General features: G+C 39.2%; 2 protein-coding genes across 2 annotated transcripts; both read right to left on the reverse strand.

Moving 5' to 3' along the window:
- Nucleotides 1-355: 355 nt before the first annotated feature.
- Nucleotides 356-3749, reverse strand: txnl4a (thioredoxin-like 4A). The gene is made up of 4 exons (XM_065469876.1): nt 3605-3749; nt 3208-3387; nt 1894-1997; nt 356-872 (listed from the first exon to the last, which is right to left on the reverse strand). The coding sequence occupies exons 2-4, from the start codon at nt 3358-3360 to the stop codon at nt 701-703; spliced, it is 429 nt and encodes a 142-aa protein (XP_065325948.1). The 5' UTR covers nt 3361-3387; nt 3605-3749; the 3' UTR covers nt 356-700.
- A 2228-nt stretch (nt 3750-5977) lies between these two features.
- Nucleotides 5978-13521, reverse strand: LOC135932401 (E3 ubiquitin-protein ligase znrf2-like). The gene is made up of 4 exons (XM_065469877.1): nt 12780-13521; nt 11253-11348; nt 9140-9245; nt 5978-7029 (listed from the first exon to the last, which is right to left on the reverse strand). The coding sequence occupies exons 1-4, from the start codon at nt 13084-13086 to the stop codon at nt 6972-6974; spliced, it is 567 nt and encodes a 188-aa protein (XP_065325949.1). The 5' UTR covers nt 13087-13521; the 3' UTR covers nt 5978-6971.
- Between the last annotated feature and the right edge of the window lie 463 nt (nt 13522-13984).

The following is a 13984-nucleotide window of genomic DNA, read 5'->3' on the forward strand; positions in this document are numbered from 1 at the left end:
TTAGATTTCAACATGAGGACACAGAAAAATTTAGTTTTTTTGTCTGTGAAGGTTCTCAGTCATCCAGGTCATCGTAGTGTAAGGAGCTTGGAAAGAAAAGCTCCAAGCTCCCTAGGCATTTTTTAAATTCCTGTTCTCCGTCTAGCGTGTTCATCAGAGCTAAAACTCTTAATTAGACAAAATCTAACTCAAAGCTATCCAACAAGCTATCGACGCATTACTAAGAAGTCTCATTTGTCTCTACCCATCTTGCAGCCACTGTGTTGCTGTGGTCTTCCTTACAGGAAGAAAAAAAGCAATAAATAAATAAATAAACAAATTTTACCAACCACAGAAACTTTACTCAGGAAAAAAATCTCAGTAAAAATCCAGGTTTATTACAACTTTTAAATATAAGGGCCGTGTACACTGTGTGTGATCTGTTCAGCTCATTTCACACAAGAAAAAAAAAAAAAAAAAAAAAGCAAAATTAACAGCTCATTAAGGAACTGAGTTAAACTGATACCTACACACAAAAACCCCAAATGCCACAAAGTAACAAATACACAACCAATAATAACAATATCGTCCTCTTTCACTGGCAAAATGAAAATACTGGAAAAGAAAATCCTCGACTTCTGAAATTTGTAGTCTCTGTCCAAAACAGCAGGGATGGAAAAAAAGAACTCCAACAAAAAGAAGAAGAGAAGTAAACGAAGAATCAATATCTGTATTTTGTAGAGTAATCCTTGGGAGACACTACCAGACCTCGGCCTTTTCTTGCTCCTCGATACACAGTTTCAATAATGTCTATCATCTCCTGCTTGTCCTCCATTGTCCAGTTGATCTTGTTGTTGTTACCGGTGCCCAAATCAATCATGATGTGTTTGTTCCTGAAAATGGGATGAAATGAAGTTTGATGTCAAGTTCCTTTAAATCACATTTAAATACCAAAAACTGGGTTTCTATCTGTGTTCTAATGTGGAAAATAGATTAAAACTAAAAATTGAAGTTGTGTTTTTTTTGGGTTTTTTTTTTTGGAAATTTCAGTGACATAATGTGAATTATTTCAAGTGTTCTTCTTTTAATTTTTATAATTATGTATCTGTCTAGTTTGATACAGCCAATCATAATCATGAGGAAGACTGCTGATAGATGATGCTCCTGATGATGATCAGAGCATAAACTGATCAACCTTCCTGCTCTATTGGAATATAACCACAGTACAACCAGCTGGCAGCCAGGTGAGTCGACTTGCCTTCAGCTTTTGACAAAGACTCATTCAAACTAATGGCAACATGCTGGCAACCTGTCTGCATTTACAAATTAGACAGCACGTATTTACAAACCTTCAGCAATCTCTCAGAGCATGACTGCTCATTCAAGTCGAACAGCAACTGTTTGCATAAAGGTTGCCTCCCATCAGGTACCTTGTGTAATCGCCTTACAATCAAAAAGTGATTGCTTGCTCTGGGGGGGCAGCTGCGTTAAGATAAGCGTGCCCAGTGTTTCGATTAAGTTTTCTCGGGATGGTCATGCATGACATGTGTCCTCTTGTTCAAAGTATTCCCAGACTATGTTAACTCCTTTATTAAAATATCAGTATCTGGTGTTTTCCCGCACCCTCATACCTTTCTAGTACAGTCTTCTGCTCTGTTTATTTAATGTGTTGTGAGTTTGATGTGAAGCAGAGTCCAGAAGAGCACAGCTGAGCACTTTTAGTGTTGAAAGAACTGGATTGTACACTTCATTTATGTAAGGATAATTGCACTCACTTGTCAAGAAAAAAAGATTTTGCAGTTTTGTTAATCTGATTAGCTTTAATAATTAATAACCTGAGTGCATTCCAGCAATGCCAGTCTACTAAATAACAACAACAGTGACAGAATGCAGGGCTGACACTGACAGCCTCACCTGAAGAAGAACATGACAGTGCAGGGGTCGTACAACTCGTACATCTTGTTGAAATCTGGTACTTCTGTGATGTCCACCAGGTAAATGACTGCAAAATTCTTAACCTGTCAAGGCACAGATATAAAAACTGTGAGTTCAGGAAAAACAAAGTAAATACAGACACACACAAAAAAATGAAGAAAAGTGCTGCTCTTAGCAAAACGTTTTCCTGGAGATCAAGTCAATTTTATCTTTTAAAAATTACACAACGCCAGGTTTCTTTTTAACTTTAACAGCTCTGGGTAGCAAGGTTACATCTGGGAAATCATCAACAAATTGCTACCTCAGAGCCAAATCCTCTAGCAAAAGCCTTGGCTGTAAAATCAGCAATAATCTTCCATGACCAGTCAATGTAGTACCAAGCCTCCAGGCCCCTTTAAGAGGCATTAAAAAGTCTCAAAGAAAAAAAATCTGGGTTTAAATAAATAAATAAATGCTGTCTCTATCCATTAAAGGCTAAAAGGCCAAAAAAAACTAAACTAAACTAAATTGGATCTATTCAAGAATTCAGTAATATTGAATCAAACTGCACTGACATTACATTATCATAGTGAAAATGTAGGCAAGTGCACTTTTTTTCCCCTCTTCTTGATTTGCTGAATCGATAACACTGCTCTCAAGGAGTGACCCAGAAACATGGGTGAAGTTGGCTCTCTGAACTGAGTAATTAATAAAGCGATACTGTCTTTTATGGCTACTTTTCCCACCAGGTTTCAGTTTACCAGTGAAAGAATAAAAACTGTTAAGGACTACACAATATAAGGACTAACATATGTCAGCAAATTACTGGAGGTAGCTTGCTGAAACTCAAAGACTTGGGAAAAACCTGAACCATGAAAACAAACAAAATGACCAAAACAAAGACGACTCAGGAGAGGGAAAAGTGCCAGCATTACATTTGTACAAGTTATAGGCTCTACAAACTTTCACCTCTTAAGTTGAAATTAACAGTAAGAGAAAGACTTGCGTTTAGAAAGATTATTTGCAGGATAGAAAAATCATTACATCCCAGAATAAGACCCCACCAGTGATGCTGAGCATATATTTTCAATTTGTAAGCTTTTAAGTCTTATTTAAATGTTACAATAAATGGTAAAATAGTCCACGTATTGACCTTAAAGTACTAAAATTACCTCTATATTGAATTTTATCAGCTTAACACTCAGGTAAAATATTACATGCATCCGGTTAATCCCCCACAAACAGCGCCCTCTACAGGAGTTCAGATAAGAAATATAAGCTAGCAAACAGTCGCCGTTTATAAACTACTCAGACCTTTTCCGCGATGCTGTAAAGAACTTCGTCCATCTTCATACATGTCGGGTCCCAATCGTGTCCGAAGCGGATAACCAGGACTCGGTCCTCCTCAGACAAGATGGCTTGGTCGACCTGCCAGCCGTTGTGGAGATGTGGTAGCATGTACGACATGTTGATCCAAAGTTGTTGATTCCTAAGCTGCAAATAAATACGTTTCATTATAACAGTAGCCAATGTGTAAATTACATTATAAATTACATCCAATAAAACCTCTGCGTTCGTTTGTGTTAGTCATAATAGGCAGTAAGCCTGCTGCTAACGGGGCACTCTGGGTTGAGGTTAGCAAGGAAAAATCTGGAAGGAGAAATAGTGAGCCCTGCATAAAAAAGAGTGAACAAAATTCGGAAACACTTACCTAAAAATGTAAATAAATCCGTGTTATTAGGCCACGTATGTGGTAAAAACGCAATTCGCAACTCCAAGAAAGAGAAACTTTGTTGAATAATACCTCTGCTACAGCTCCTGCCGCTGTGTACTTTGTCGCAAAAGGTTCGTTTCTAGACGCGTGACGTCATCAATCCAGCGCCAGACGTGTTTACGTCACGTCCGTGTGTACGTTTTAGTCAGATGCAGCCAGATTTTAAGTTTTTCCTTAGTGAATTATACTGTAAGACGTCCTGACCCTATGCAATCTACTTTAGGTAACCTCTGATTTTCATTTACGAGAAAAATGCCTTCCAAAATCAGATTTCATGAAAACACGGCATTCTTTCCAGCTGCAACATGGAAGAATTTTCTTAATATTAACTGGAAGCAGGGGCATTTCCGGGATTCTTTTTTTAATGGGGTGGCACAGGGGGTTGGGAGTCATAGGAATTCAGAAAATCCAATCCGAAACAACTTGTCACTTGTTTCTGCGTCTTTCTTTTCAGGTAATTTTAGGGTTCCCACACCTGCCAAATCTCGATGTAGCCCTATAGTCGTTTTTCTATTTAGGTGTGGAGGCAAAGTCACCCATCTACAATTTAGACAACAGCAAATACAGCCACATTTTTTACTGCCTTTGTTAAGATGTTTTTTAAAATAATAATAATATAACATGAGTTTTAATTAGTTGTCAAAAAATACAAAGAGCTACTTTTTATTTTTGGATAGAGTACATTTCAGAGCCTGTACTTTTTTTTAAACTTTTGAGTAAGGACATTGAATGAGTATGTTAATATTTACTAGAGCATTTCTAAATACAACTATCTGTATTTCTACTTAAGTGATGAATGTGTGTGAAGAAGAGGAGCAAACAAATTTCAGATAAGTCAGAACAACCCCTTTAGCCCCGCCCCATGTGGAAGAACTTTTGGTCTTTACCAGTGATTGTAGAAGACAGGTTTATACTGTGGTTACACTGAAAAACATTACACAGTTACAGGTCCCTGCACAAAAGTACTTTCAGACAAATAAGGTTCAGAAGAGCTTCATTTAAGGTGATTTACCCAGTGAAACATTTCTCTAAAGGTTTGAGAATGACATAGACAAAGTACTGTGGGCTAATTACTGAAACTTGGTCCCATCTATTTTGGTCTTATCTTGATATCTTGATGCATGCTCAATCATCCGGGTAAGTAAATCCCAAAGGCTGATTCTGTGTATCTGGACGTAGCGTTTTCAGTGGGAGAAAGATTTCATCACTCATCCAATGACTTCTTCAATCTCAGCTGACTGCAGGATTCCCCAGTCTTATAAACAGTTCATTGTATAATGACTGAAACTAGCACCACTGAAGGGACAATGGGTGGGAGGTCAGTTCTTTGATCATTAATATGCAAATTCTCATGACCATTGATCAACAACTACTGATCAAAGACCACTGATCACTGGCCATGAGTAGAGAGTTGATAGAGAGCTGAGCTGAGACTGAAGAAGTCACTTGGATGAGTGACGAAATGTTTCTCCCACTGAAAACTCTACGTCCAGATGAACAGAATCAACCTTTGGGATCTATTTCGGTCCTTTCATTTTACACATGGGCTGTGAAAAGGTGTTTATGTTTCATAGTTGATAACATTTTATTAGATTTAATTTTTTTTATTATAGTAACTTTACATTTGGTTACTGTTTAATGTGACTAAGGCACAGCTGCATTTTATCTACTTTATAACATCATATCAAATGCTCCTCCTTGAAAATGTATCCAAAAGTTGATTGTCACACAAGTATAAACCATTAACTCACCGAATGTGTTTGAGTGAACTTAGATCGATCGATAGATAGAGGTATACATGCATACAGTAGTATGTGGATTTGTTTTTTGAACTCATGTAAGGAGACTTCCAGGATTCCTAGAAGTTTGTTTTAAAGCTGTCTAATCTTGGTGGAGGTAAACTACTATCATCAGGAAGTATTGTCATATTTTAATTTGTTGTCCTTTGCCAGAGGACAGTTTCCCTCATATGAAAATACCTTCTCTGGCACGCATACATTACCAAACACTCTGTAACCAATGAAAAGATTGCAAGTCCTCAGACAAACAAATAACTCCTGGCTCTTCATGCCTCTGCTCACTGACTTCTAAACAGGTATCACACATCATCCCTGCATTTTTGTAGCTGGTAGTTTTAGTACTTACTGTCAAAAGTAATGGTGCCATTAAGATTTTAATTTTTCTCGACAATTAAAACAACAAAATAATGTTTGCAGAATAAACTGCAGATGTTATGTAATACCTTTGCGTGATTGTAAGTAAGCACAGCTGTCGGTTGGAAAGAATGCAAACTTCACACTTTAACTGACTTTTTAATTGGAGGACGAGTGTAAAGACACATAAATGTACATTAACAGTTCTCATGCAGGAAAAAGACACAAAGACAAAATATTTATTGTTGTGCAACTCATCACAGTACAAACAGAAAGAACATTGACCGAAAAGGTTCAAAGGTTATAGAAAAACTTTCCAGTCTATCACATAGCAGCATATTATGGCACTCTTTAGAGAGAGAGAGAGAGAGAGAGAGAGAGAGAGAGAGAGAGAGAGAGAGAGAGAGAGAGAGAGAGAGAGAATGAATCACCAGTAGATATGTTACAACCCAACTTTTTAAAAAAAACAAAAAACCCACAACTAAACTACGCAATCACAGTAATGTGGTTCTAAATGGCCAAGTGGTAATCGTCCAACTATTTCACGTTAGACTGCTTGGTCTATGACACATGATTGTTTACCAAACAATATCGACAGCCTATTTTGCAATAACATTGAGATCTGCTTCCTTACGTCAACACTGCAATCATCCCTTAAAGCTGATAAAGACATTTTTTTTTCCTTCCCAGTCCCTGTGGCTGCTTTTCATATTGCACAACATCAGCCCTCTCATCGTCTCTCTCCACAGTCTGTTGGCCTCAGTCCCTCCTGAAGAGAGATGTCGGTCTTAGAAGTCCTCTCCTATAAAAACCACACCCAGCTCAACAAAAAAAAACACAAAAAAAAACACACAAAAAAAAAACCAGCCCAGCTCATTTTCTAGGTTGCATGAATCTTCTTTAGGCCAGTAGGTGACACGAGGGATGTCACATATTTTGAAATGACTCCACCGTTGCAGCTCCTTGAACATTTCACTTCACCTAAGGAGGCATATCCAAAGTCCATGAGGCAATGTGAAAACTCTGCACACAATAATGTCTTATAATCCCTGAGGAGCGCTGATGCGTGACTGGAAAAGACAGTGTTGGGATGAGGTCAGGGCACACAGTCGATCCCAGTGATGTACTGTGGTAGTGGACATTTGCAGCTCCTAGTCGCTGGGATGTTCCGGGCAGGAGCGATTCACCTCAAACCACGCGTCTATACACCTGCAACAGTAACAAGGAGGCTTGATTCAAACGGAGCTGGAAACATATTTAGTGTTTGTGAACACAACAAATGGAACCAGCTCGAAGTAAAAAAAAAACAAAATATTTTTATTTATATTTTAATTTGTATATTTTTTAAGTTAAAAATGGAAAATAAAATATTATCACAACAATTATGAAGAACTTATTCACTTATGCCAATGTGCTTGTGTATCGTTTTGTTCCTCTCACTGATTATTATTTTTTTTTTTAGGATCTATATGGAAAAGCTGTAATTCTTGCTCTTAGAACCAATGAGGTTAATGTAAATATTATGCTTGTTTCAACTCCACATTTTTATTCTGGGACTCCTCTAGTGTATCTTGGCATTGCTCCCAGTCAAAACACTTGACTTTATCTCAGATTGTTATGCGGCCCCTTAGTCCAGCCTCTGCATGGAACAGCTCATGCTATCCCCAGGCTTCCTTCAGGCCCCACTTCACTAAACGTTTTCCCGATTGGTCACCTTCTGAAAGCCTGCAGAGGGGACAGCACCCAGTCGCTGTTGGCACTGTTTATTCCTCTCGCTGACTTAAAGGTTCCTAAACAAAACTGTAGCACTACTAACTAAATTCCCATTCCTGATTGGGAATGGGGCTTTCTCACGACCTTCTGTACACGTTTGAGCCCAGATCTGATCTGAGCACCTGCACCAACAAAGGGAACAGCAGGATCTCTCTGTACATATTACAGCCTTTACATGCTAACTGTGGGACATACATAGCTCTACAGCTGATGATAGGTGTCCATCTAAAAAAAAGTGCTAAAATGCAGATTAAAAAGAAAAGAGCCTGTTGTTAGGAAATGTCAATATGAAATAGTGAAAACACTTTTTGTATAGTGTTTCCTTGTAGCATCTGCTTTTTGAATGCTTTAATGCATTAAATGCTTATAAAACCACCAAAGCAGACTGATTGGTGAGGGATATTCTGCTACAGTTGGTGGCAAGTTAGCATCATTTTGTTCGAAAAGTGAAAAACAGCTACCCTGGTTTTAGTTCAACCTAACAAAAGAACACACACAACGCACACCAAAACAACCGCACTGAGACCCGTGGAGGTCCACCTCCAAACAAACTCCACAGCGGTTAGTTTATGGTGTGAACGTAATCCCAGCAAACTACAAGGTGTATGCTGCAAGTTTGAGCTAAATGCTTTCTTGTAGCCAGGTAGGTTTTGCATTCTGGGATGCTGCAAGGTACCATAAATGTCCAAAATACACAAACGCGGGGTTTGGGTTAGCAACTAGCTGTGAAATTAATTAAATTCTTCATGTTATCCACAAGACCACAACACAGCGCCTTCTTCCAGTATTTACTATTCTTGCTCCAGACCTTTTTGTTGTGAGTATTTTAGTTCAGAGTTTGCTTTGAGTTTTTCTGTGTGAAAACAAACCAAACCACAGGAAAAAGCTACAAGTTTCCAAACTTATCAACTGATTTGGATCAGATCGAACGAACTATAGGTGCAGGAACGCACCTTACATATCACCAGACTAGCTGCAAGTAATAGTTTCATAATTTTATGATTTCTGCGAGAAAGCTAAGAATGCTTTCCATTTACAGGATCTTTTTCTTTTAATCTGACAGGTTCAAACTTGTCGGTGCTATATAATCAAATAGACCAGATAATGGTAAAAGCTAGAAAGAAAGAAAAATTAAGATTACACTATCTTAGCTTAAAGATTCGAAGTAGTGTGAAATTGCTAGACTGGCTGCTAGCCACTATTACGTAACTACTTATGTCTTAGCTTTTTGAAAATGCATAGACAATAAGAGGTGCAGTATTTTACAGGATGCAGTAAAGTTTCACAGCCTGTTTTTAAACTGCTTTCTGTATTTTTTTTTCTAAGCTGGCTTTACATTAATGTAGTCTATAGGTTTAAACATGAGTGCTTTATTATCTTCCCATCTAACAACAACAACAACAACAAATGGCCTTTTGAGCATTAATTGGAATGTTTATTTATGTTGTGCATATACGTACTACAGGTTTTAAATTAACTGTATGCATTAGTCAAAGTATTTCCAGCTGATTCTGTTTATCTGTGTGTGTTTGTGCACATTAGCTACCCTTTATGGTAGATGCAGAGGCAAGGCAGTCTGGCAATGGTGTCTCCTTGCTCCAGCTCGTCTAAACAGATGGCACATTCCCCAGAGTCTCTGGACAGGATGTCCTCTGAGAAAGACAATACAAACACAGACCAAATGAGCAAAAAGCTGCCTCGCACACCAAACCTTGTATCGAATCTTCACTTCACCGAATCCCGCACAACCATCTGTTTAACCTTTGATACCAGAATACCTGCTCTCATCTGTGCGGAAATGTGCTGCTGACTGGGCTGAATGTAATTTCACTTTTTATTCTCCAGTTCCTCTGTATGAAAATGTGAAGGTGTAGTTTAATAATGGAGGAGAAAAACCGAGCCTCAGATTAAGCTGAGATGGATGATGATTATTTTGCGTTGCGTAACAGCCTGCATAATTAGCTGTAACACCCTCTTGTGCCCATGCCTGAGGCTAAGGAGAGAGTATTGTCTGTATGTAAAGTTTGCAGTCAAACACAAAAAAAAAATAGAAATCTGAGTGTCTGTGATGAGTTAATAAACAGTGTACAGCAGGGGGATTAAACATGAGGCCCAGGGGCCATAATTGGCCCAGCAAAGTCTTCAGTCCAGCCCTTTTGACAGCGCACAGATTCGGAACTTTTACAGCTTTTCCATTGATAAACTCCACCATGGCAAATGTGTGTGTGTGTGTGTGTCTGGCAAGAGTTAACGGTGAAGAAGAACCTAGTGTTAGGTACATTTGTTTATTTAAATGGAACAGGCCTGGGGAGTCTCTAGCACGAAGGGTGTGCTCTGCCAAACTCTTTGTTTATGATTGTTTTTGACAGAAAATATGTGTTTGCCATTCCTGTGTGTACATTACACAGGTGTTGCTGTGCATATTTGCACTATGCAGGTGCACACACAAACAAAATCTCCATGCAGACGAGTAGACGTGTAGCTGTACGGCCGCTTTTGCTTTGATGTTTCAGGTTAAGCATTTTATTGCAGGTGCACTGGTGTCGATGTATGAACTCGTAACATAAAGTTACATATAACACATGTATAATTATATAATACAGATTTTCTGAGGATTCTATTTTTATGAGTAAGCTTTGAATTATTTTACAAAATATATATTTTTATATTATAATTTAGAGATTAAGATTTTACTACAGTGTGTGTACACTGGATATTCTACATAATTATTTATCATAATTTAGACATTAATATTCTACTCAGAAAAGCTGTGAGGATAAAATAAATACACTAATTCAAACTAAACACCAGTACATTACAGCTTTTTGCACCAATAAATTGCTACTTACACAGTAATGACCATTATAATAATTATATTTTAGTGGTTTCTAACGTCAGAATTAAAAATGACGAAAAATACGATGAACAAGATAAAGCTTAGACATCACATGATGATTAAATTTCTAAAATTGAAAAATATTTTGACATTTATTCGAGGAAAATTGATATTTTGATTCTAGCTATTTGTCGATCTATCATTAGGATTATCTCAGCATTTATAATTGTCGTGAAATGAAACTGAAAAAAAACTAAAGACAACGTGGGAGAAACACCATTCAACCATGTTACAAATGTTGGCATGGCATAGGTTGTCCACCAGGGGGCACTCTAATACTTGAAACGGGACAATCATCCAAGAGGCATTCGGCAAGGGAAAACAAGTAATTGGCGACTTGTAAAAATAAAGCAAGATTATTTTTAAATTGCATTGTCATTTTGTCTTCGTAAGAACTCAAAACAAAAGAAACAACAAATATTATGGAAATCCTTTTGTGTGCCTATTTATCGGGATTTTAAATCACCAAATATCGGCATTGGTCTGACAGTCTTATCAGTCAGGCTCTAGCACTTATATTTTTTAAGTATAAAAAGATTTATTTTAAAAAGGTAAAAACAGGGGCACTGGTTTAGCTCAGTGGGCGATTAGGCGACCATACGCTGTATGGTTTCCACCGTAAATATCAGTTAGCTGTAACCGCAGAAGCCAGGGTCGTTACAGTAACCTTTAGAACGGCTGTACATCAGTGCAGCAGGTTGAGACCTTAAACGACTACAGCATTTTATTACAATGTAGAATTGCCCCTCCCCCTCAGCCTTACTGTTGTAGGTGAGGCGCGTCTTGCTGAAACACATGAGCAGGTGCTTCTCGATTTCATCCGACGCCATGAACTTGGAGCAAACGGGACAGTGGAAGCCTGGAGGGGAAAAACGCAAAGAGAAAACATTAAGGGACCCTGATGTGGCAGTGCACCGCTCATAACCTCATATTGATATGTACACATGGCAGGACGTGGGACTGTTGGCTTGTGCTTAATCTTATGACCTACGGGACCTTTTGCCTGCACGAACTCAAATCTCCCATAAACTAACAATCTGCTTACCTCACACAGTTTGCAGATGTCACTGCAGCGCTGCAAACTTACTGCAAGTGCACACTTAAACACAGATGTGATGTTTACTGCAAAAGCATCTATAAAACATGTGATTGGCCGATCGCTTGCTTCCTTCTGACCCCCTGTATCTGCACAGCTGTACAAAGATTAATAGGCCAAGAACCGCTCGACGTTAGATAAGCTCACCTCCAGGCCTGAGATAAAGTCTCAGACCTGCAGAGTTCCAGTCATGTGGTTCTCTTGAGTGAAGATTATTGATGGTGCGATTAATGATTACATTTCCTCATCGGGGGAATTATATGCCGCTAAGGAAAAAGGAAGAGAAGAGGGCAGGAACACAGCTGGATATGGAGATCATGTCACAACTTTTTAGGCCTCTAACAAAAAACCTAGAAAACTCAATTCAACCTGTGCTTAAACAGCTTTTGAGCTCTCAGCAACACTGGTGTTTAAAGGCTCTCTGAATGTTATGTTATGTTAGTTTGACTCCCGCTTTTGTTGCAGGTTGGGCCCAGTGAGACACCCCTTCAGTTGAGAAACAGCAAGACCTGCGGATTCAGGAAGTTTGTTGTGCATGTGTGCAAGTGTGTGTTTCTGTCAGGCAATATGTAACCAGCAGGAAGCTCTTATCTGCTGACCTACATAGTGCACTACTCTTCCCTCTCATAGCCAGAGTGACAAAACAGGCTGGTGTTGCAAAACAAAGAAGCAGTAGAAGAAGAAAGCGCCCCCCCACCAAAAAAAAGGGGAAAAAAAGAAAGCGTGATGCAGCAGAGCCACCTGTGGCTAGAATAAAAGTGCAGAAGTGCAAAACAAAGGGCTCAGTCATCAGACGGCCTTAACCATATGCCAGGTATCGCATGTCAAATGGAAAATTACTAAGTAACTCTGACACCAAAATTACACATACAACTTTGGAGATGAAACTGAGAAATAATGATAGGGTACCTTACATTAAATAGAAATTTAAGTCATAATAAAGTAGCTCGGATATGCAGTGTGGGCAGTTGTGTGCTGCAGGATTTTAAATGTTAATTAGAATCGTGGCATCACATCTGTGGTAATATCAGAGAAGGCGAAATGCACTGCATAAAACGGTATTAAAGCTGTACTGACACTGCGGAAGTGCACCTCGAGTACAAAGAAGAAATCAGTGCATTAAAAATCTAAGTGTGCACTGAGCAATAATGGGCCTGGGCTCTCCAGGTGTACTTTTATAAATTTGCGCCTTACCCCCGAGCAGGCGTGAGGACAGTTCGGCCGGCAGGGACCCTATAAGCAGCCTGTGTCCCTCTGGGGGCAGCTGGCCCTCATCGTCACCATCTGTGCCGTCGAGGCTCTGGTTGCCGCCGGCCGGTATGTTGAGCCCAGAATTTGTTGGCCCTCCACTCGTGAACCGGATTCTTGGGCCATCGGGTCCATTTGTGTACCTGAACCCCGCAAACCTTTCTCCTCTGCTGGAATTTCCAGATGGAAGATCGGAGCTGGAATAAGCTCGAGTTCTGCTGTCAAACACAGGGCTGCTCTGCTTGGCCCCCATACTGCCGCAGGTTTTAGGGGTTTTGTTTGTCAGTGCGTTTTTCTTTCTTAAAGAAGTTTTTTTAGCCACGACACATGATCACAGCGAGCCCCGGAGAGTCGAAAACAACAAAGGAAATGTAGCCAAACAAGTGTGCAGCGATACAGCCGAGGTTATTCAACATGTCAAAGTTTCACAGTGCGCACTGTGCGTAAAGTGCGCACTCACTGACGCAAAACTTCCTTTCCAAAGGTTCTTTTTTTCTTTTTCTTCTTCGTTTCACAGTCCTTCCTCTTTGTTCCAACAACAGATGTATTAAAAAAAAGAGAAAATCTCTTTAGTAACAAGATTTGTGTTTCTCCGCTTTAGCCGAGAACACACGCACAAGTGTTGACCCCAAAGCCCGTCTGGTTTCAAGTTTGTTTTTGTGTTGAACTGTGGCGTCTGGAAAGAAAAATATAAGCAGGGATTGCCCTCCTCTTCCGGTAAGTCAGCGCTGTCAGCCATAATCAACTCCACCGAATACAGTACGTTTTCTTTCAAAGTAAAAGCATCCAATTGTTCAATTTGACTGATAGTAATTCCTTTTATTATTTACTCTATGAAAGTTGTACACAAGTTGTGTGCCACGCTTTGCAGCAGCTTAATTTATTACATGAAGTTCAGTGACTTTGCTGCTGCAAAGCGTGGCACACAACTGAGCACACAACTTTACTGCCATAGTTTGTCCAGCTGGTGTTAGATTTTAAACAATTTCATTCACTGTTGAGCAGTTTTTGTGGGTAAGCTCATCATATTTTCCTCCTATGTGAAATCTTAACCAGGAAAATACACAAACCTGCCTCTATAACTGTTACAAATACTTAAATGTATCCTATAAATGTTCACGTGGTGACAAGACAGAGAAAAAGGCACCTTT

The sequence above is a fragment of the Pelmatolapia mariae genome, linkage group LG22, assembly GCF_036321145.2.
Source record: "Pelmatolapia mariae isolate MD_Pm_ZW linkage group LG22, Pm_UMD_F_2, whole genome shotgun sequence".
Lineage (NCBI taxonomy): Eukaryota > Metazoa > Chordata > Actinopteri > Cichliformes > Cichlidae > Pelmatolapia > Pelmatolapia mariae.

Coding starts and splice junctions, on each gene's coding strand:
- txnl4a (XM_065469876.1), bottom strand. CDS start 3,360: ATGTCGTACATGCTACCACATCTCCACAACGGCTGGCAGGTCGACCAA. Junction 1,998..3,207: donor TTTACAGCATCGCGGAAAAG/GTCTGAGTAGTT, acceptor GTGCCTTGACAG/GTTAAGAATTTTGCAGTCAT. Junction 873..1,893: donor ACTGTCATGTTCTTCTTCAG/GTGAGGCTGTCA, acceptor TCCCATTTTCAG/GAACAAACACATCATGATTG.
- LOC135932401 (XM_065469877.1), bottom strand. CDS start 13,086: ATGGGGGCCAAGCAGAGCAGCCCTGTGTTTGACAGCAGAACTCGAGCT. Junction 11,349..12,779: donor GTCCTCACGCCTGCTCGGGG/GTAAGGCGCAAA, acceptor TTTCCCCTCCAG/GCTTCCACTGTCCCGTTTGC. Junction 7,030..9,139: donor CTCTGCATCTACCATAAAGG/GTAGCTAATGTG, acceptor TTACTGTTGCAG/GTGTATAGACGCGTGGTTTG.